The sequence below is a fragment of the Marmota flaviventris genome, chromosome 7 (genome assembly GCF_047511675.1).
Source record: "Marmota flaviventris isolate mMarFla1 chromosome 7, mMarFla1.hap1, whole genome shotgun sequence".
Classification (NCBI taxonomy): domain Eukaryota; kingdom Metazoa; phylum Chordata; class Mammalia; order Rodentia; family Sciuridae; genus Marmota; species Marmota flaviventris.
In genome coordinates this window covers 141,163,046-141,187,152 of record NC_092504.1, presented here as the reverse complement: position 1 = coordinate 141,187,152, position 24,107 = coordinate 141,163,046, and the positions used below count along the sequence as shown (strand labels likewise).

At 44.8% G+C, this 24,107-nt stretch overlaps 1 protein-coding gene across 1 annotated transcript; it reads right to left on the bottom strand.

Moving 5' to 3' along the window:
* Positions 1 to 9,405: 9,405 nt before the first annotated feature.
* Positions 9,406 to 10,577, bottom strand: LOC114079698 (E3 ubiquitin-protein ligase RNF115). Its single transcript, XM_034635350.2, has one exon. The coding sequence runs from the start codon at positions 10,346 to 10,348 to the stop codon at positions 9,431 to 9,433; it is 918 nt and encodes a 305-aa protein (XP_034491241.2). The 5' UTR covers positions 10,349 to 10,577; the 3' UTR covers positions 9,406 to 9,430.
* Positions 10,578 to 24,107: the final 13,530 nt, after the last annotated feature.

Here is a 24,107-nt window from a genome sequence, read left to right as displayed (position 1 = left end):
AAGTGAGTTAATGAAGCACTCTTCTGACCACGCAGACATATTTGGAAACTGCCTAAGAGAACTTTCATCACTGAACAATGTAAATTTAATGGGAGCAAGTATAATGCTTTTAGAGGCAAGGTTTAGCCAAGTATTACACTATTCACAGAACATTAATAATCTCATTTAGTTTTCATCAATTACGCAAGGTAGAAGGTAATAAAATGCAAATTCCTGTCAGAAGATGTTAACCTACTGATGGTTACTCAAGGGAGCTAATTTGCAGATTCTCTTTAAGTAACAAGGTCCTTGGTTGGGGTCCCTGCTCTGTGACTAACTACGGAGGCCTGGAATCTAACTGGTGCACCTGAAGTCTGGAAAGCACGCGGGTCAGGTGGCTTGGCACAGAGAAGCAGGCCTGGGTGCCCCACTTCTCTTGTGAATTCTGTCTGGGACAGTCTTGTGGTTTCCTAGTTCTCTGCTCCTGTGGCCGTTGCTGTAAGAGTGATGGGAACAGAAGGGCTTTCACCCAGGCATTCTTACTGATTCTGACACGTGAGGCAGCCAGCCAGCTTCTGAAGACGAGCGGCCACGGGGAGCAGGGCCAACGCACCCCATGGCAGTCCTCCTGGCCACGGCCGTCCTGGGCCTCCTGAGAGCCAGGCAGAGAGCAGGGAGCTCCTGCCACACAGGTCGTGACACTCTGGGCAGGGCTGCTGCTTCCAGGGGCCACGTCCTGGTTATCACATAGTAATGGTCAGTGCACACTTGTCACTCCTGGTGGCAGGGTGGGAACAGGGAGGAGGCCTCAGGCGTTTTGCACAGATGGAGCTCACAGGCTGCCTTCAGAAGCCGGAAAGTGCCACTGCACATTAGCAGGCACCACGGCCTCTGCAGACCATGAAGGGGTTTGGGACGTGTTGTCCAGGGTCCTGATGGCCTTGTGTCCTGGAGAGGCCAGTGGCCACATGGGATAGGCTGAGGCTGCAGTCTGGCCTGACAGGGTGGCCCCTCCCTAAGGTGGTGAGCATTCGAGCTGGTGACAGCCAACAGTTCTGCTGCTCCCTGTCCTTCAAGGAGACTGACAGGGGGGTCTCTCCCCCTCGCTGCGCTACCCCTCGCTCCTCACAGCAGGGCACGGCGCTGGCCTCATCACAGGGTGATTGTTTCCTCCTGGTCCTTCCCAGTGCCCACGGTCACTAGCACCTTGGGTTGCTCCTTTTTGTAGTCTACATAAGCAACAAGCTGCCCACGCTAAAGGGCACCTGTCTCCACTGGCCAGACCGGCAGCCTTTGGGCTGGGCGTCACCTTGCCTGCTGAATGGACACAGGTGAGAAATCAAAAGAACTCGCCATAAAGAGTTCAACCAAGCAGCCAGGACTCTTGAGTTAGGGCAGGAAGAAGACTCATGCTCATTCCTGAAGTAAGAGTAAATCACACTTTCTGTCAATTTCCTTCAAACTGTAGAGAACACAATGTGGCAGTTATACCAGTTATTGTTTTTTTTCTGTAATTTTTTTAGTTGTATATGGACTCAATGCCTTTATTTGTTTTTACGTGGTGCTAGGATCGAACCCAGTGCCTCACACTTGTGAGGCAAGTGCTCAAGCACTGAGCTACAACTCCAGCCCCCAGTTATTGCTTCTAATTATTTAATTATTTCATTGCAAAAATAAATAGGAATATAATATACATTTATTAATCAAATAAGACAAATGATTTCTTTATTGATTTGTGTGAGCTCTCCCCATAGTAAAGATACTTTTTTTACATATTTGTTGAAAATATTTTATTTCTGATTTTTTTTAACTTGGGGGCCTTCTGACACCCAGATTTCCACATTTTTACATGGCTAACCCTTGGATCTTCTCCCTCAGTAGCTCCTCAGTCTTCATCACCACTCTAGTCTTGACCTCCTTTTTATCACTGAGGTTTCTTTCCTCCTTCCCTTTCTCAGCTGTCCCCTGGGGATGGAGCCCAGGGCTGTGCACTTGCTGGGCAGTGCTGCCCACATCCTGACAGGAGCAAGACCGCACTCTGCACTCCACAGTTTCACAATGGCTTCCTTGAGATACAGTCCACGTGCCCTGCACACCGCTCACTTCAGTGATTCTCACACATTCAGACAGCACACTCAGCCACCACCATGATCAGCCTAGGATGCTCCATCAGTCCACCGCCCACTTGACCCCAGACTCTCTAGTCCAAGGCAACCGCTGACCGTTCAGCCTCTATGGATATGCCTGTTTGGACGTTTTATATAGAAGGAGTCCTGTGTCCTTTGTGACTGGCTTCTTTCACTCAGCACATTATTTTCAAGGTTCATCCACATTGCAGCACGTATCAGTACTTTGTTTCTTTTTATTACCAGTAGTATTTTATGGTATTAGATATTCTATATTTTATGTACCCACTTGCCAATTGATGGGCACCTGGCTATCATAATGCTGCTGTAAATATCATGCCCAGGTTTCTGCGTGGACGTAGGTTTTCAACATCCAGGAGTGGGCTGCTGGGCTGCGTGGCAACCCTGCAGACTGCGCGGGAACGGCCAGGTTGTTTTCCAAGCAGGGCACATCCTCTCGCCCACCTGTGGGTGTGAGTCCTTCCTGATCCCTGGGCCGCCACTGACCTGTGCTTCCCTGGAGCTTTGCCTTCCCCGGGATGGCCTGGGAATAGAACCGCCCGGCGAGGAGCCGTGTGTTGAGCCTCACCTATGTGCATCCCATGCCCCTTCCTACGGGTATACCAGTTTCCCCAGCTGGGGACATCTGGATTGTTCCAGTTTTGCAAGATTCTAAATAAAGCTGCTGTAAACATTGGCATACAAATGTGTATGTGAACACAGGTTTCATCTCACTTGGGTAAAAATGTAGAAGAATCTCTGAGTCAGACTGTAAGTGTATGGTCAACTTTATCTTTTCCACAATGGCTATGCTCACTTGCACCCCACCAGTTTGCATGAGAGATCCAGTTCCTCAATATCCTTGTAATTTGCATTATCCACCCAACAACTTCAACTATTGTAATAGGCATGTAGTGGTATCTCACTACGGTTTTAACTTGCATTTTTCTTGTATTAGTCTACGGACAAATGATGCTGGATCTTTCTGCTGGCCAGCCAACTCGATGAATCTACTAAAGACTGATTGCACAACTCTCTGAATATACTAAAAAAAATTGAATTTTGGTTTGAGGCATTTTGGTAACACATCTTTTCAAAAACCTTTATCCATATTTTAGGGCATTGGTTGTTCTCTTAATTGTTGACTTTGAGGAGTTATTTGCATTTCTGTACACAAACATGACTTGTAAATATTCCTCCCAGTCTGTGACTTATTTTTCATTTTTATAACAGGGATTTTCAGAACACAAACTTTTAATTTTGAAGTCCAATTTATTAATTTTTTAAAAAAGAGTCATACTCTTGGTATCATATCTCAGAATTCTTTGTATAACCCAAGGGCAAGGGTTTCTCCTGTCCCCAAAGCTGTTGTGCTTCACATCTAGGCTGTGACATATCACATTTACACTCCTGCAGTCACTGACACTCCGTGTTTGTCTAAGGCCCGAGGCTCGCTGTTGGGCCTGGGGAGAGCTACTTTCCATCAGACTCTACTGCCTCACGAGTTAGGTTTCTGTGATGTGATAGGGCCTACTGTGAAGCTATTTTCCTGCATCATTGGTCTGTTTGATGATGCCATGCTGGTAACACACTGTCTTCTTAATTATTATAACTTCATAAACTTAAAAATATGTACAGCATAAAGTAAACACTTATATACAGTATAAGGCTCCCGTTAGTGATGAATACATGGAATCAGCACATTAGCTATATGTCATCCATGCTCCTAATCAACCTCGACAAGTTCAGCCATACCATCAATAAATATATCTCAATTAGAACAGCAATGCTTTGTAAGGACAACCTGTGTTGGCACAGAGGCAAACATACAGCAAACATTTGGAATTTTAGCTCATGTGTCAGTAAAAGTATAGATTATTTGGCAAAACTTGTTTCAAGTTATTAAAATATATAAGACAAAATTCATGATTTTTTTTTTCTTTCTGGTCACTTAACTGTCAACGAATTAAACAATCACCATCACCACCAGGAAAATAAATTAGTACTATTTTAAATTTTGTTTCAATATTCCATACACATTTTATTAATAACAAAATTGGAATGAAGCAGAGAATAATATATTTTCTCTATATGACTCTGGCTCTCTGAAGGGCATAAATATACCTCTGTACCAAGGCCCTCAAGAAAGCACATGGCATTTAGGGACTTCCTGTGAAAATGCTATTCTAAAATGTTTATAAAATCAACCATTTTTTTCATTCTTGACCCCATTTGTGAATGTGGTAGAATGCTTTAAAGGTAAAATGTTGGATTTCAGAAGGAATAGGAAAAGGGCCAAGGACCAGATCATCAACAGGATGAAGAGAGGCTCTGAGGGATGCCACGGAACCCACGGGGACTGCTGTATTCAAAACCAGGACTCTGCCCACTCTGGTCAGCTACAGCATGCTCTGCTCACAGTAAGAATAAGTTCAGGGCCCTCGTTTTTATTAAGGCCTTTTGAGCCACTGCAACGTAAAGAGAAACCTTGTAAAACTAGTCTCTATCTTACGCAGAAGTCATTTTATTCTCCCTCCATTAAAAATGCTTAGATTTGCAGAGGGCCTCTATGGAGGTGGGGCCCTCGCATGTGAATAAGATCAAGTCCCCATGAGCAGGTTAACTAGAGAAGATCTGTAGCTAGAGAAAATCTGCTTCTCTGCTTAGAGCCTTTCCTAGGCTTCCCAGTGCTTCCAGAATGAGTACAAACACCTGCATCTGGGGAGACGGTCCCTGCCAGTCTCCCTTTCTATTTACGCCCAGCACGGACAGACCTGCGCTGCGCTGACATGCCCAGGCCTTTGAACGCGTGCACCCTTTCTGTCCCACCCTCCTCCAGGGAGTGGGTGCTCCTCCTCAGGGATTCCTAGCAAGGTCTGTGTGTGGCACCCTGGCACCCATTTCCCCGTGTATTTATTCTCTCCCTTATCTTTGTGATTCTAGTGGTTAGCACTGAATAGCAGCCCCCCAAAAAAGTTTACTGAATGAATAACGAACATCAGGATACATTCTAGAACAGTGTGAACTGAGAATCTGGAAATAACACAGTGAAACTGAGAATAATTCTTTAAAAAAATGCATTTACCTGAAACACTGCAAAACAGTATAATTTCTCAAAAGCCAGTTACTTTGATGGCACTCAGGGAAAGCTCTTGCCCTTGGTTTTCAGGAGTCAGTTCGTTTTTGCGGACTCATGAGTAAAGGTGACAGACAGTCTTTACTTCCACCTAAGAGAGGTAAAAGTTGGGGGACTCAGTAAACCTGGGCCTCCGATAGATCATTCAAGCCCTCACTGCTTTCATGTCCCTTGATACTGGGTGTGGAATAAAAGATGCTTAAAGCAACTCCTGAAAAATCACTCTGGTAGAGCCAGGCACGGCGGTACACACCTGTAGTCCCAGCAACTTAGGGGGCTAAGACAGGAGGATCGTAAGTTCAAGGCCAGCCTCAATGAGGTGCTAACAACTTAGTAAGACCCTGTTCAAAATAAACAATGAAAAGCGCTGATGATGTGGCTCAGTGGTAAAGTGTCCTGGGTTCAACTACCCAGTATCAAAAAAAAGAAGGAAGAAAGAGGGAGGAGGAGAAGGAGGAGGGGGAGGAGGGGGAGGGGGGAGGAGGGGGAGGGGGGAGGGGGAGGAGGGGGAGGAGGAGGGGGAAGAGGGGGAGGAGGAGGGGGAGGAGGGGGAGGAGGGGGAGGAGGGGGAGGAGGGGGAGGACTGGGGCTGTAGGTCAGTGGTACGGTGCTTTCCTCTCATGTGTGAGGCACTGGGTTCAAGCCTCAGCACCACATAAAAATGAATAAGTAAAATAAAGGTATTGTATCCATCTACAACTAAAAATATTAAAGAAAAGAGAAGCTATGCTGTAGAAATGAGGTAACACTCTGGGATGCAGGGAGTCCACAGAACTTTCCTCAGAAGGCAGAACTTGACTAATGTGCTGTGAATCAAACAGGAGCCTAGAAATGACTTCAAGAAATAACTGAGGGGGAAAGGGCCCCAGGTAAGAGAAATCATGGTAGATTTTAAGTCAGAAAATGTGAAGTAAAATTTCTCTTTTATCTTTCCCAGCGATGGTTTGGATTAGCCATCACAGCTCTACACGTACTGGGATGATGTGTAAGAAGTCTTTGAGACTTGCAGTCAACACGGTAGCCTGGACCAATACTGGAGACCCAGACATGTTTAGAACAGAGGAGACAAAGTCAGATTGTGGAGGTGGAGAGGAATCCAAAAAGAAAACAAGCCTCACAGGACCACTAAGGAAAACTGCAGTGCGAGGACCAGACTATCTGCAGCTTCAGAAGAGAAGCAGTCCAGGCTACTGCCCCTTGCAGCGGGGGCAAGGATGTGTCTGCCTCGACCCAGGCATGTGAGAGGAGAGACTGGCCCAGGTCCAGGAGGGACAGCTGTATGCTGAGGATGTCTGAGACGACGGTCATAAGCTGATTAATGCTGGCAACTTAAATATGCATGTTAAAATCGAGTAATCACTCGAGAATAGAAACTGAACGTATAACCTTCCTCTAGCTAGAGGATCAGTGACAAATAGTAGCGAAGAAAACAAAAAGGAAAGAAACAAGTAAGAAATAAGGTTGTGAATGCTTCAGTTCAAATACATTAGTAATTGCAATACAAATATATCAAACACACAAGTGTAGACTAGTAGTAATAGTCGTATATTTATTAATATACTACTCATAAAGTATTTAGCATTTTATGCCATGGAAATACTCATTGTTAGACACAGCACAGAATAGTGCTCATACTCGATCCTGGTTTAGTGTTTTCCAAAGACCTTTAAGAGGACTTGTTTGAAGTCTGTTCTGGAAGCACTTTAAGTCTGGCCCTTGGTTTTGCTTTACTATATCATGTTCACTGAGTTCTTTTTCTCCCAGCAGACTCAAGATGGCAGCCCCCAGCAGAACAAAGCACCCAGAGCTGGGCGCGGCCACGCCTCAATCCCAGAACTCAGAAGCTGAGCGAGAGGTCCTGAGTGGAAGGGCAGCTGGGCAGCTGTCTCAGATCGAAAATAAAAACCGCTGTGCTGGGGATGTGGCTCAGTGTTAGAGCACCCTGAGCTTAATCCCCAATGTCGTAAAAAAAATATAAGATAATAAGTAAGATGAGCGCCCAGGTCACGGAGCTTTCTGGGCTTGTTATGTCTCACCATCTATTTAGCATTAACAGGACTGAAGTTGGAAAAGGAGGAGGAGAATGATGGCTTCGGCTTCCAATTTACTTTGTCTTTTGTTCTGTCTCTTCAGAAGTTGAACTGAATTCCACTGTACACTGCAGATGCCGTGTTAAAAATGCAAAGCAAAACTGTGCATCCAACAAAATTTGTTTCCCCATCAGACAGTATCTGGGGTCATCCTATGTAAAACACATTTTGCTGTTGCTTCGAGAAGACAGTACTGTGAGGCCGACAGGTCTGTGGCAGCTGACTAGCGCAGCGGGTGCCCAGCGGTGCTGGGACAAGGAGAGCGGGCAGGGCCGTCAGCAGGAGGTGGTCCAGCGCCCTGTGCCCTCCCCTCCGACATCAGCTTGCTGGGGCTTCTGCACAAGGCTTCCCTTGAGAAGAGCATCTTCCCATGAATGAAGGCAGCTGGGAGAGGCTGAACGACCAGGTCTAGACCCTGTGCCACAGTGAAGCAGAGGTTCAGAAAGACCAGAGAGCAAGAGCACAGGAGGGCAGGGCCGCTCAGCCTCTTTCTCCAGCATTCTCTGCTGACAATCTGCCTCGGCTCCTTCTCCTACAGAGGAATCCAGCACCATGCTGGGTGTCAGGGCTCAAGACACCTGTGGACTATGGCCTCAGCTCTTGGGCCTTCGACTTCATGGAAACTAGCCAGGAGAAAGTTTTAAGGGGTGCTAAAGCCATCAACAATTTTTTAAAAATATTTTGTTTATTTAGTTGTAGTAGGACACAATACCTTTATTTTATGTTATGTAGTGCTGAGGATTGAACCCAGGGCCTCACATGTGCTAGGCAAGCGTGCTACCACTGAGCCACAACTCCAGCCACCCCCCCCACCCCTACCTCACCACCCCCCCCCCCGCCGCACCCCCTGAAACAATTTTTGATGTGGCCAATAAACGAGGAAGGCATGAACAATATAACCCAAGGGAAGAAAACAGATACAGAACTCACAGTCAGAGTAGGTGAAATCTGGCCACCATTTATTTTTGACATAAATGCCCTTACGTTTACTTTATTTTTTTTTTTTTTGACATTCTTTCTTCATTTATTCAACTTTAAACACTTGAAGAGCACACATATGGGACACTGTTAGCTTAAAAAGTAAGGCCTACCTCTTCCAGGCCAAGTTGTTTTGGGCATGATCACATAATCAGTTTGATTCTAAGTGTTGCCAGAATCAAAGCAGAACAGAAAAGTTTCCAAGACAAACAATGGGCTTTAAAGATTAAAAGACAATGTAAAATCTCAATTCCTAAAGAGCACTGAATTACCAAAAGCAGTGAACTGGATATAGAAGCAGTATGAAATAATTATATTTCTATGAGAGAAATTATATTAAGGTTCTTAAGACAAACAGTAAACAATGAGTTAAGGATCATAAAAAAAAAAAAAAATCACAGAACTTAAGATTTTAAACATCTGTCTTTCTGACGCTACTTGCTGCCCAACTCATTCCCAGAAAGGAACCAGAATCAGATTCCCAACAGCACAAGACTCTCAAGAATTAAAAAACTAAAGTCTACGACAGGTTACCTTTTCCTTTCCACTGTAATTTTTCTTTGATTTGTGCTCTGAGGATTAAAACAAAACAAGATCCTTAGTCTCAAATTCCTGAATCAATCTGACATCACCTTATTGCTAATGTGGTCAAAAGTAGATGCTTCTGTACAATAAAGACAACAGGACCTGACGTCAGCAGGACTTGAGGGCTCTGGTTCCTCTGTGTTCACTGTAAAATATACTAACGATGGGGTAGAAGGAGGCTGAAGGAGGAGGTGGGAACATCCATCCCAAGGAGACATGACAGACAGCAGGACCCTCGCTAGACTTCAAGGAACTGACTCTCTTCAGGCAGGGGCAAACCCACATAGTTAAGTTTCACACTTAAAAAATTATCACTCTGAATTCAGGAGTAAGAGGCATTTGGTTGTGATACAATTCAATCGGTAGGTACTAACTTTAAATTTAGAGAAGAAAAACACTCATTGCGTTAATATTATGGGTTGGGGTTTCTTATGTGATTCCTAAATCCATCTACTATTTTTTGTTTTGATAGAATCTATAGCTATGTTTTAAGAAGACTACCACAGACAGCCCTGGTTCAGGTGTGACCTTTAGTTTCAGAAAGTCCATCGATCATGTAGCTGGCTGTCATTGCTAAATCTGTTGCTTGCAGAGGCCTCAGAGCTCTGGGTTTGCCGCGTAGAATCCTCACCATTTAAACTCTTCCTACATACAGGACATGTGTCATGCAGTTCTAACCATGGCACAATACAGCTGCTGTGAAAGAAGTGATTGCAGGGTAGCTGCCGGACTTCCTCTTCAACTGTGTAATCTTCTTTGCAAACTGGACATTCTAAACCCATATCAACTTGTTCCGGAGTTACGCTCACTGTTGGAAGAGAGGTGATTTTTTCCTTGTCAGCTGGGGGAGGCCCTGTGTTTTCCAGCTGTCCTAAAAGCTGGGTTACAATGGCATCAAGCCCTGTCTGACCCCAGGCATAGTCCCCAGGGTTGGAGTGCAGCATCCCGCTCCAAGAAAAAGGGTGTGGGGATCCTGGAATTGCAGAATTTGCAAGGAATCCTGCAAAGATCTGTTGCATTATTCCCTCAATAGCTGGAGACCTGCCAGGACGAGCACTTCCTCGAGACCTGTATCTCCGGGTAACGGGCAGCCTTGGAGGCCTACTTGGTCCCCAGAAGTCAGTGGGAGTCTGGTGACTCCTTTCATTGGCTCTAGTATCTTGGTCCAGTGGATTGCTACTTAGAAATGGTCTAAAATCTTGGAAAAACATCGTGTGATCCAAATGGTCCCAGAGCTCTGCAAAACGAGTTGATGTGCTACTGTCTATCCGGCTGCTGCCACCACCTAAAAAACTGGAATCATCTGTCACTTCTTCAATAAAGCCTGATTCACATCTGGGACATATATATTCCGGCAGTTTGGGGCTGACCTCGCCTTTGCAAAAGTGGCAGAAAAACCGGTGCGCGGCCACAGCGGCGCCCGCGTCCGCCCCGGCCGCCGAGGCCTCCGCCATTTTCCTCCCCGCCGCGGCTGTCGGAGGGCGAGGGCAGCCGGCCGGTCCCTCGCCAGGCCGCTACCTCGCAGGCTGCGCTCGCCGCCGCCGCCGCCTCGGCGCGGCCCGCCGCTCCAGAGTCCGCGTCGGTCACGTGAGTCTGCCGGACCCGGAGGGCGGCGGCGCGGAGAGGACCCGGCGGCCCGCCTCCCGGCACCAGAGAGGCGTGGGCAGGAGAGTCCGCCGGCCGCAGCCGCCCGCCGGCAACTCAAACTACCCCCTTACGTTTACTTTAAATGTGTCCCCCTAAAATTTACATGGAAACTTAATCACTAATGGGATAGTATTAAGAGGTGGGCTGAGGAGACTGGGTCATGAGAGGAGAGCCCTCATGAATGGATCCCAAAAAATCTAGAGGAAACTAGCTAGGTCCTTTTTTGTCCTCTAGTCCTTCTGCAACACGAGGCTACAGCAACAGGGTTCCTAGCAGAATCTCAGAAGACCCTCCCCAGATGCTGAATCTGCTGCCTTGATCTTGGGCTTCCAGCCTCTAGAATGGTGAGAAATAAATTTCTATTGCTATGAATTTCTCATCTGTAAGTATTTTGTTATAGCAGCACAAATCAACTAAGATATACACCATTAAAAATATTACCTCTGGTCTGGGGATGTGGCTCAAGTGGTAGCGCGCTCACTGGCATGCGTGCGGCCCGGGTTCGATCCTCAGCACCACATACAAACAAAGATGTTGTATCTGACGAAAACTAAAAAAAAAAAAAAATATATAAATAAATATTTAAAAAATTCTCTCTCTCTCTCTCAAAAAAAATAAAATAAAAAAATAAAAATATTACCTTTTCCTAGAGCTTTGGGAAGCAAATAGATAATCAATTTGCTAACATAACCTAGATTAACTTGATAAAGGTGCCAACCTTTTCTTTCATACCCGAACAGAGTTTGGTAGTGCCAAGGCCATTTTGTTGTCTCCAAGACCACCTTCGGGTTCAATGATCCACCAAAAGGTCTCATATGACTCAGTGAAAGTGCCATGTTCACACTGTGGCTTATTGCAGTAAGGAGACAGACCACATCAGCCCCAGGAGTGCAGGCTTCAGGGCACCTCACCCACACCTCTAGGTCCACTCCTCACTGGGTGGGCTCATGCCCTTATTCCCCAGCCCTCGCACTGCTAGGTGATGAAGGTGGTCCCCCGTCCCTGGAAAGACAAAGGCACTCTGACCAGAAAGCACATTCCAAGGGCTGCAAGCCCACCCCAGGAGCTGAGGCAAAGACCAGGCCTCTTTGCCTTTGCAAATGTGCAGATCATGAATGATATCACTGTCTTAGGTCTGTTCTCACAGCTAGAGCAGAAAGCCCAAGTGGGGCCATTTGCCCAGCTCCAGCTCTAGAGCTGGGAACTCTAAAGCAGGACAATGGCATCTGGGGAGGGCCTTGGCACTGCTGGCCCATAGCAGAGAGAACGCCCCGGAGCTAAGAGACATCAGTGCTCTCACTGGGCCCGACCTCCCCGCACCCTCGCTTTAGGGTCTCAACTGTCTAACCCATGAGCTTTGGGGCACATTTAAATAATAGGTGAGGACAGAATGTGCATAAGAAACACAGAGTAACAGAATTTATTATAGGAATAGGTAACATTCTCCACGCATTATCCGTTCCCTTTATGAAGTGGGTGCCCCCCACTTGGACACCTCCAGGCATGATGTCTGAAGCCTGACACTAGAACAATTACTTCCAGATCTTTTCTATAGTTAGAGCATTGGTGATTCCCCCAAATGAACTCTGCTGTGTTCACTCATTAGCCAAACTGCTGCAAAGGAAGTGGAAAGCATACTAGAAACAGGAGGCCCAGGGCTCCTTGCTGTGTCACAAGCACCCTGTGCTTCGGTCATCTCAGCAGTAGAATGGGAGGTACAGTGAACCCAGCGGTCAACAGCTGTTACCAACCTGTGGCTAAAAAAGGAAACGGCATGAGGATGGGGGGATGGGTATTCTCTTGGAGTATTACCATTTTAGAAAACTCAGTATAAGGTGGAAGAAAGAAAATAATACCAATACTAAAACACAACAAATTAGAGAAATGCAAATCAAAACTACTCTAAGATTTCATCTCACTCCAGTCAGAATGGCAGTTATCAAGAACATAGACAACAATAAAGTGTTGGCGAGGATGTGGGGAAAAGAACACTCATACACTGCTGGTAGGACTGCAAATTGGTGCAGACAACATGGAAAGCAGTATGAAGATTCCTTGGAAAACTGGGAATGGAACCACAGTTTGACCCAGCTATCCCACTCCTCAGTTTATACCCAAAGGATTTAAAAACAGCATACTACAGGGACACAGCCACATCAATGTTTATAGCAGCACAATTCTCAATAGCTAGACTGTGGAACCAACCTAGATGCCCTTCAGTAGATGAATGGATAAAGAAACTGTGGTATATATACACAATGGAATATTACTGAGCATTAAAAGAGAGAAAAAAATTATGGTATTTGCAGGTAAATGGGTGGAGTTGAAGAATATCATGCTAAGTGAAGCAAGTCAATCCCAAAAAACCACATGTCAAATATTTTCTCTATAAGTGGATGCTGATCCATAATGGGGGGGGGAGCATAGGAAAAATGGAGGAACTTTGATTGGGCAAAGAGAAGGAAGGGGTGGTGAGGGGGCATGGGGGCAGGAAAGATGGTGGAATGAAATAGACGTCATTACCCTAGGTACATGAAGGACTGCACATGTGGTGTGACGCTACATGGTGTACAACCAGAGAAATGAAAAGTTGTGCTGCAATTGTGTACAATGAATCAAAATGCATTCTGCTATCACATATACCTAACTGAAATAAATAAATTAATGTAAAACAACAACAAAAACAAAGAAAGGTACTTTGCACTGAGAAGGGTTTTTTCACATTTTTATGGGTGCATTATAGCTGTTAATAACGTGGGATATAATACAACACAACAATGTAACTTAGCCAATATTCACTCCCCAGCACCCCCCTTCTCTCCACCTTGCACACCTTGGGCCCTTTCTTCTACTGATCTCCCTTTTTCATGAGACCCACCCTCACCTTTCTTTTCCTTTTTCATCTTTAGCTTCCACATATGAGAGAAAACATACGACCCTTGACTTGTGAATTTGGCTTATTTTCACTTAACATTATGTTCTCCATCTATTTTCCTGCAAACGACATAATTTCATTCTTCGTTACAGCCTAATAAAACTCCATTGTGGTATACACCACGTTTTCTTTATCCATTCATCTCTGGATGGACACCTAGGCTGGTTCCAGAGTTTGACAATTGCTGCTGTCAACACGGTGTGCACAGAGTGGTATGATGATGTTGACTCTCTGGGGTCAGTACCAGGAGAGGGGAAGCTGGGCCAGGGGGTGGTTCCATGCCCCGTGTTTGAGGAACCTCCTGCTGATTTCCATAGTGGTGGTTGTAATTTACAGTCCCACCAACAGTGTAAAAGGGTTTTTTTTCCTCCACATTCTCTCCGTATTTATTATTTGTATTCTTGATGGCTGCCATTCTGACTGGGATGAGATGAAATCTCAGTGTAGTTTTTAATTTGCATTTCCCTAATGGCTAATGATGTTGAACATTTTTTTTTTTCATATATTTGGCCATTTGTTTTTCTTCTTTTGAGAAGTGTCTGTATAATTCATTTGCCAAATTTATTGGAGTTTTTTTGTGTGTAAAGTTTTTTGAGGTCTTTATACATTCTAGCTATTAATCTTCTGTCAGAAGTGAAGTTAGTAAAGATTTTCTCCCATTCTGTAGGTTCTCTCTTCACAATCTTGTTTCCTTTGCTGTGCAGAAGCTTTTTAATTTGATGTAATATCATTTAACAACTCTGGGCCTTATTTCCTGAGCTTTAGGTGTCCTAAAGAGAAGGTCGTTGCCTGGGCGTATATGCTGGAGTGTTGCCCTGTTTTCTTCTAGGAGTTGCATGGTTTCTGGCTTAAATCCGCGGTCTTTGATTCATTTTGAGTTGATTTTTGTGCAGGCAAGAGATAAAGAATCTAGTTTCATTCTTCTACATATGAATAACAGTGTTCCCCGCACCATTTGTTAAAGAGGTTGTTCTTTCTCCAGTGCATGTTTTTGGCACCTTTATCAAGGATCAGATGACTGTAGATGTGTGGGTTTGTCTTTGTTTCTTCTATTCTGAACCACTGGACTGGTCTATGTGTACTTTTTTGTTGTTGTTGTTGTTGTTAGCAGGAATTGAACTCAGGGGCACTCGACTACTGAGCCACATCCCCAGCCCTATTTTGTGTTTTATTTAGAGACAGGGTCTCACTGAGTTGCTTAGTGCCTTGCCATTGCTGAGGCTGGCTCTGAACTGGTGATCCTCCTGTCTCTGTGCCAGTATCAATCAGTTCTTGTTAGGATAGCTCTGTGGTATAATTTGAAGTCAGGTATTGTGATGCCCCCAGCAATGCTTTTTTGGCTTAGAATTGATTTGACTATTCTGGGTCTTTAATTTTTCCCAATAAATTTTAAGGCTGTTTTTTTCTAATTTTGTGAAGAATGTTATTGGTATTTTGATGGGGATTACATCAAATCTGTATATTGCTTTTGGTAGTATGGCCATTTTAACGACATTACTTCTGGCTATCCGTGAACATGGGAGATCTCATCTTCTGAGATCTTCTTCAATTTTTTTTCTTTAGTGTTGTATAGTTTAATTGTAGGTCTTTCACCTTCTTAGTTAGATTTATTCCTAGGTATGTGTATGTGTATATATATATATATATATACATATATATATATTTTTTTTTTGAGGCTATTGTGAATGGAACTGTTTTCCTGATTTTTTCTCAGCAGATTCATTGTTGGTATATAAGCAAGCTATTGGTTTTACAGGAAAGTATGTTTATTTTGTAACCTGCTACTTTGCCAAATTTGTATATTAGCTCTAACAGAATTTTGGAGGAGTTTTGGGATCTTGAGGAAGTTCTTAAATTTGTGCTAATAATGTATTAAAGGATGCTTAAACAGTGGAATCTAAAAAAACTGAGTTATTTACCATAAAGCATATATATTTTTTTTAGTTGTTGATGGTTCCTTATTTTATTTGCTTATTTATATGTGATGCTGGGAATCAAACGTAGTGCCTCATGTGTACAAGACAAGCGCTCTACCACTGAGCTACAACTCTAGCACCTACCATATAGTTTTTTTTAATATTTATTTTTTAGTTGTAGTTGGACACAATACCTTTATTTTATTTATTTATTTTTATGTGGTGCTGAGGATCGAACTCAGGGCCTCACGCGTGCTAGGTGAGCGCTGTACCGCTGAGCCACAACCCCAGCCCCTACCATAAAGTTTTAAAGAAAATAAATAAAAGCTAAAATGCCTCAGTATACCTACGAAAAATATATTAACAAGTTAAAATACTTAGGAAAAAAAGATATAACTTAAATACAATGAAATGGTGGGGAAAGAAATGTGAGAATGGCCTTTACCAGTAGTTAACTTATAGATCCTATAAGCCGTTTCCTCATCTGTAAAATTAGGACATTAAAGGAGGAAACGAGTCTGGTGTGGTGGCATTCTTCTGTAATTCCAACAACAAATCCTGTCACAACTAAAAATACACAAATTGCCCAAGTTTCTATGGTGAGGCCATGGGAATTCAAAGCTCTTGACATCTTGATTTCCAGAATAAAAAGTAGAACAAATTAAAGGCAGACTGAATTAGATCCCAAATATCATCTGTCCGTTACCACAAGATAATATCCAAGACAGAACTGATTTTACAGCAAGAGTTCAAAGACAATTCTACACCCTTCTTTGGTAATAAACACTCCAATATCACGACCTCTACTCTCAAAAATCATCTCCATGTTCTGGAAACTTGCTTTGGTTGCTGGTTAAAGCAGAGTCCCAGCCAGCCTTCCTTCACTCTCAGTGTAGACATCTTCTAATCTTCCCTTGATGTCTGAGTCTCCCCAAAGCATGAGTCATGAACACAGGGCTCAAAAAATGGTCACAAAGTGACCTCTGTACACTGCCAGGTACACCCCAGGTCAGGAGTAAGTGTAGCGCCAGCCCCCAGCCCTCCTGCACTCCCTCTTCCTCCCCAGAGAGAACCTCTACCCCGCATCCAACACTTTGGCTTAGCTATGCCTGTTTCCGAAATTACAAAGATGGAGTATTTAAGGCTATTTGTCTATATCGACATAAAATTCACCACTCTAAAATGTACACTCTAAATGTTTTTTAGTATATTCACTATGTTGTGTAATCAACACTAATTCCAGGATGTTTCTATTGCCAAAATAAACCCCACACCTGTCAGCAGTTAGTCCTAATTACTATTTCTCTTCTGTACCTGGCTTCTTTCACTCAGCCTTATGCTGGTGAGATCCCTTGCCACGTTCAAGAGTCCATGTGTCTAAAAAAGACCTAAAGAGGTACGTACAGGTTTTTCTAGTTAATTTTGGTTCCATGTACAAAACTAGTAGTTTTGGACCCTGACTGCACACTAGCCTTAGCCAGGGAATTAAACAAAACCTGGTGTGTAGGCACCACCCCACAATCAGAAATTAAAACCTAAGGAGTGATGGGGGTATGTTGAGGCATTGGTAATTTTCTTATCTCTAAAACTATTCTCATTAAACCCTCTCTTTTGGTGCATTATAGTCATGTATAAAAGTGGGGTTCATTTTGGAATATTCATAAATGCATATATTCTGCTCCATTCAATCCCTGTTACTTCCTCTTTCCTGCCTTCCTCTCTTCCCTTGATCCCTTTCTTTCTTTGGTAACAGGGATTGAAGCCAGGGATTCTTTTTTTTTTTTTTAAATATTTATTTATTTTTGGGTGGACACAACATCTTTGTTTGTATGTGGTGCTGAGGATCGAACCCGGGCCGCACGCATGCCAGGCGAGCGCGCTACCACTTGAGCCACATCCCCAGCCCCAGAAGCCAGGGATTCTTAACCACTGAGCCACATCCCCAGTCCTCGTTTATATTTTATTCAGACACAGTCTCACTGAGTTGCTTAGGGCCTGGCTAAGTTGCTGAGGCTGGCTTTGAACTTGCAATCCTCCTGCCTCAGCCTCCTGAGCCGCTAGGATTACAGGTGTGTGCCACAGTGCCCAGCTTTGATCCCCTTCCTCTCTTAGTCTTTCTTCTATTTATTTTTAACTGGTGCATTATAGTTATATATAAAATTGGGATGCAAGGCGACATATTCATATGTGCACACAGCATGATTTGGTCAACTTCACTCCCCGGCCTTTCCCTTCCCTCCTCTCCTGCTTGGTCCCTGGCTTCTGCTCTGGGGCACAGGTAGTTTTAAAAGCTCCTTAGGGGGTCTCTTTGTGTAGCTAGGGTTAAGAAACTTACCTGATCAGGCTTCAATTAAAAGATAGCTTCGGGCTCTGGGGATCTGCCTTTTGACAACTGGCCCATGAGATTCTCAAAGTTTCAGAATCTAGAAACAAATGATTATTTGAAGGAAATAAATGATTGTATGAATAGAAGCCTATTACTTTTAGACAAGAAATACTAATGCTATTTAAAACGTTTAAACTATGTTAACAAGAACCCATTTTAGCCTCCGGTTCAGCTAAGTGGTGAGGGAGGGGCTGCTGCCTGCTCCAGTGCTATTCACCATTTACCCCAGGGGAAGCCTGCTGGGGAGCCGGCTCTGAGGTCAACACAGGAAACACATCTACTGTTTTGGGACATCAAACCAGTGCTTAATACTGTCAACAGACTGAGTGTCCCAATTCACTTGCATAGCAGACTGCGTACAGAGAATTTTCTTCACATCACCAGATAAACATACTGGGAAAATTTCTAATGTGACTGCCAAGAAAAATGGCAAAAGAAATGGGGGGAAAAAATCTCAGGAAAAAAAACTTAAAAAATGGGGCTGGGGATGTGGCTCAAGTGGTAGCGCGCTCGCCTAGTGTGCATGAGGCACTGGGTTTGATTCTCGACACCACATAAAAATAAACAAAGATATTAAAAAAAAAAAACCTTAAAATCACCTGAAAAAAGACTTTGTTACATATTGTGGTATATAATAGTACCAACTTTACATTTTGTAGAAGAACATTTTTTCTGGTCATTTGCTCCAGATGGAGGTGACTATGTACACTTGGGGGTGAGGCTAGTTCTTTTTATACTCATCCTCAACTTACAGGGCTTACATCCTGACGAGCCCATTGTAAATGGAAAGTGCATTAACACACCTAGCCTAGCCTAGCCCACCTTGAACACGCTTGAAACACAAGCATTTGCCTACAGTGGGGCAAAATAATCTAACAAAATATTTCACTTTATTGTTCTGGGTACGAGAGAATGAACCCAAGTGTACTTTACCACTGAGCCACATCCCACAGCCTTTTATTTTTTGAGATAGGATCTCATCAAGTTGCTGAGGCTGATCTTCACCTTATGATCTCCTGCCTCAGCCTGAGGAGCTGCAGGTGTGTGTCCTGCTCGAAGCCCATGTTCTGATGAAGTGTTGAACACCCTATGTGGCCCATCAAATACCTGCAGGCACACACGCTGGCAACACAGCATGTGGTGACAAAGTTCCCTATCTTGGCATTTTCAGCTTGCCGTTCCCTGCAGAGCATAGGGTCCACCCACATGACTGCTGGCTGCAGAAAGCCACCGCACCCTGATGGTACCCTAGCAGCCCAGGAAAAGAGGGAATCCAAAATTTGAATAAGTCTCCACTGAAACAGCATTGATTTTGCACAAGGACAAGTGGAGCGGCAGCAAGGGGGCCTGTCCGCATCCTGGGCATTTTCAGCCCCGAGAATGCACCGCACTCCCCAGCAAGGCAGTGGCTCCGAGGCGCTCTTGGCAGCAGCACCCCAGTCTGAGCCCACAGGCTTCCCCTCCTCAGCTGGGCACTCTTGGAAAACCAGTTTCTATTACTTGGTATATTAGCCTCCGTGCATTGAGTGGTATTAGTTATTTGAACACACCAACATATTTTTAAAATACATGATGATTTTACACTTGCAGAAAAAGTGTGAAAATATCCCCCCAAATCCCACGTGCCTCAAGTCTTGGTCCATTTCCTGCAGCTGTAACAGAATACCACACACTAGTGATTCAAAGAAGAGAATTTACTTCTCACAGCTCTGGAGGCTGGGAAGTCCAGGATCAGGAGCGGCCTTGGAGGACGGGGCCTCACACAGCAGAAGAGTGGAAGGGAGGATCCTGCTTAGGGCCTTCAGGAGGCGGGAGCTATGGGGACCTGAATACCCCCACCAGCCCCATTCCAACACTGCTGCCCCGGAGATGAGTTCCAGCACTTGATTCTGGGGGGACACGATCACACCACGGCACCCCACGTCTATCTTCCCTTACTATTAACATCTTACATTACTATGGCACATTTATCACGATTAATGAGCCAGTATTGATATGTAAGTATTAGCTCAAGTCCATATTGAGTCCGAATCACTCTGATTTCTCTAGTGTTTCTTAACATCTTTTCTTTCTCTGCTCTGTGACCCATCCAGGACATGTTATATTCAGTTGTCCTGTCTCCTGTGAGCTCTGCTTGGCATGAACAATTTTTTTTTTCTTGGTACTGGGCATTGAACCCATGGATGCTTTACCACTGAGCCACATCCACAGCCCTTTTAAAATATTCTTTATTTTGAGACAGGGTTTCACTAAGCTGCTGAGGCTGGCTTTGAACTTGTGATCCTCCTGCTTCAGCCTCCCAGGTCGCTGGGATGACAGGTGTAGCCACCATGTCCAGCACTGTTTTGTTTTTATGATCTTGACAGTTTTGAGCAGTGTCAGATATTTTTCAGGAAGCCACACACTAATAAACTTTTAAAGATATCTGTTTTGTTCCTAGATTCCATTATTACATGGGGAAAAAAATCTGACAAAGCAATTCTGGAAGGAAAATAAATGTTGTGAAGATGGTTCAAACTATTAAAATCAAGTCACACCAACTTGAACAACCGGTCTTAGCCTTCGCAGAGATACAACACCAGATGCAACCACCATGATGAGCAACTGTCATTTCCGAACATTAGAACTTTACAATTAAACAGCAATTCCTTCACATTCCAATCTTTGTCACTGTTTAGAAACCTTTGTTTTTTAGTTGTAGACAGACACAATAATTTTTACTGATTGACTGACTGACTGATCGTGTGGTGCTGAGGATGGAACCCAGAACCCAGGGCCTCACACCAGCTAGGCAAGCCTCTGCCACCGAGCCCTGCCCCGCCCAGGGAGGGATTTAATAATAGGGCCACACTGTCAAGACAGATAGGGTCATTCAGGAAGTTATTTCACTCACCAATGGCTTCTGGGTGATAGTAACACCATCATAATGGTCTGAATCTATAATTGGCCAATTTTTGAAACTGTAATATTATAAAAATGGTATGACTTTTTGGTAATTAATTTTTACTTAAAAACTTAAGAATTATGGTGAAATGTGACAAAGTTCCCTAACTTGGCATTTTCAGCTTGCTGCGAGGTCTGTGCTGCAAGGTCTGGCCTCACACTGCCTCAGGAAGCACCCATCCGACTAGCTGCTCCCCTTCACGTGCCTTTCCCTACCACTCAGAACCTCCCAGGGCTGAAACTGGCAATGAGAATTCAGAGCGGGCAGGTGAGCAGGAGAGACTTCCCTCAACCTTGTATGTAAGGGGAGATGCCGGCCCAGAGAACCCCCTCCTGCAGAGCCAGCTTCTGTGGACTCACACACACAGCAACAAAAGGATCTGCCCAAGGGCCTTTGCCCTAAATCCCTGCTGGCAGACCTCTGCCAACCTCTCTCCTCCAGGACTGTAAACCTGTGGCTAAGCCCTGAGAGCCACGGCGGACGTCTGCCACCTGCAGGTCAAAGGAAAGCGGCATCTTTGGGTTTTCGGAGCGAGCTTTGGTGGAATGAAGGGTTTTAGAAGAGAAACTGGACACAGGGAGGAGACTTCTACCAGTGGGGTATTGCCTTAATTTCCAGCATTTTTAGGGCGATGAGTTTCTAACTACATTCTTTTCTTCATTAGTGTACAGCACTATGGTGTCAGAAAAAATTATGATAGAATGCTGAGCAGTAGGACCTCATGATCAGAAAGGCATGGAATGCTTCTAGCAATGAGAAGGAACATGGACCTCTTTCTGCTCACACTTGCTCATCACAGCAAGAGTTACCTGAATGATGACGTTGGGACAACTGAATAACCACTGGAAAAGTTGAGAGTCTTTAAATAGTCTACTAAATAAATTCCAGATGGCTTAAAAATGTAATTAGAACAACATAAAAATGTAATTAGAAAATATAATTAGAACAAATAATTTCTAAAAAGAAAAAAAAATCACTGTTTTCTCCCTCATTAATGGTCAAAGAATGTTTAAGTAAAAGGAAATAGCATTCTCACCCACACTGGTCAAACAGAATCAAAATGATAACATCCAGGTTGACAAGGGTCGGTGAAGCGATATACATGTGTACGCACACACATTGTAGAGCCTTTTGGAGAACAATCTGACAAGAATATTTCAGAGTACCTTAAAGATATCCGTGATACCTGTTGGTCCATTTCTAAGAATTTTTCTAAAGGAAATAATGATGACTAACAGGAAAAATTCAGCTATAAATACACTTATGATGGCCTTGTTCATAATAACTTCCACACTGGGTCTGACCTCAATGTCTGACAGGTCACAGGCTAAGTAAATCACAGCAGTTTACTGTGCTGGAACAAGTGATGCTGGATGATTTTACAGGACTCTGGGGAAAGGATACTGGGGAAAGTACTTGAGAGACTAATGGACAGAAGTAGATTATACACAGCATGCGCGGCAATCCCATTTTTGGACTATAAACTCCATCTCCATATCTAGACACACAGAAGCCCCTTGGGAAACTGTACCCCAAATATTGACAATTATTACATGGGTATGTGGGAAGAAAACAAAGGGACCAAGAAATTTTTTTTAAATGGAGTACAGAGCAGATACACACACACACACACACACACACACACACACACACACACACAGAGTTGTTGTTGTTGTAGAAGTAGTAGATGGACACAATACCTTTATTCTTATTTATGCATTTTTATGTGAGGCCTGCAAAGCCACGATCATGGAAACCATGGCACTTCCCCCCGGACCGGGACTCCTGGAGCCCACCACAGCCTTCCTTCTCACTAAACTGCGCCTTCTAGAGGAGAACACGGTATGAACAGGTGAGCCACAAACTGCCCTCTGCTCGATGGCTTGGCCTTCCAGGGGGACCTAGGGTGACTGGCCCTGTCTCACTCTTTGCAGTTCGGCCATTTAAGCAATCGTTTAGAAAGAAAAATGGCACAAGACAGGTCTGTCTTGGGCCTTTGGCCGTCTGAGAACGGGGAGCTCCTTCACTGAGGCTGGGGGACTTACCGCCTCACTGCACCGCTCCCCCCAGTTCTTTTCCGTGTTCCCATTTCATGACCTGCTTGTCATCTGATACTTGATATCGTTTTGAGACTGTACTGCTTTTCAGAAACTCTGTTCCACATGACCTAACCCATTTAAACACACTCTTCACCTGCTCTAGCTTTTTGTTATTCTGGTGAGTTTCCGTTACCTGTGGGAATCTCTTTGGTTTGTGCTACTTCCTGAATGTTTTCATCCTCCCCAAACACCTGCTATTGGAAACTGAGTCCCCAGTGTGACCAGCTGGGAGGCGGAGCCTCTGGGAGTGCACAGGATGACACTGTGGCCCTACAGAGAGGGCTAGGGAGTGGCTCTCACCCTCCCGCCTCTCCAGCCTTCACGTCCCGAGGACACAGCGCTGGCACCTTGACCTGGACCCCTGGCCCCCAGAACCGTGTGGGTTACCAGGCAGCCTGTGGCACTGCCGCAGCAGCACAGAAGACACCGCAGTCGGTTTAGCATTTTTCTTATACTGTGGTCATTTGATGTCGAATGGCTTTGGCTTCTCATTGTCCCCCATGTTCAAGGCACCTGCAGGGAATCTTTGTGAATCTAATTAGAGGAGGGGACTCCTCTGAGGAGAGGGGTATGGGTCTGTGCCAATTCTGTTTTATGACTCTGGGGCTCGCTCCTATTCTTGAGGAGGAACTGCTTACCAGACTGTCCAGCTGCTTCCTAGAGGCCAGTGGACCTTGTCTTCAAGGTTACATTGTTTTGGGGGGTGGGGATGATAGTGGGGATTGAACTTAGGGATGCTCTACCAGGGACCTACACCCCAGTTCTCTTGGACTTTTTAATTTTGGGACAGGGCGTTGCTAAGTTGCTGAGGCTGACCTCAAACTTGCCATTCTCCTGCCTCAGCCTCCCGAGTTGCTGGGATTATGGCCGTGGGCCACCACACCCGGCTCACGCTCACACTAGTTCTCATTGCTCTTCTGCCCCTGTGTTACTCCACTTGGCTCCCACCAGCAAGGTGGCTGGGACTGCTGGCAACGGCGACACACCATGGGTGACACTACCCTGCACATTTGCTGGGGATGCGAAGGACACAAGGACGTGAGTGACCTTCAGCCAGCCCACGCCATGGCTGTGCTTACACTGAGCACCCTGAAGTATGTGGTAACAGCTCCCGCTGGACAAGGGTGCAGAAAGGGTTCTGCTATGACTGTGCCAAGCTCAGCACTCATGAAAGCCAACGCAAAGCTCTAGACACCACTTCTGCTTTGACTAGCCGAGTCCTCTGCCGCTGATCCCAGTGTCTTGTGTTCTCTGGCACTCCATGAAACAGGAGCTGGGTTATCTGC

What these genes read in the sequence shown, in the direction of transcription:
- LOC114079698 (XM_034635350.2), bottom strand. Translation starts at nt 10,348, where the DNA reads ATGGCGGAGGCCTCGGCGGCCGGGGCGGACGCGGGCGCCGCTGTGGCC.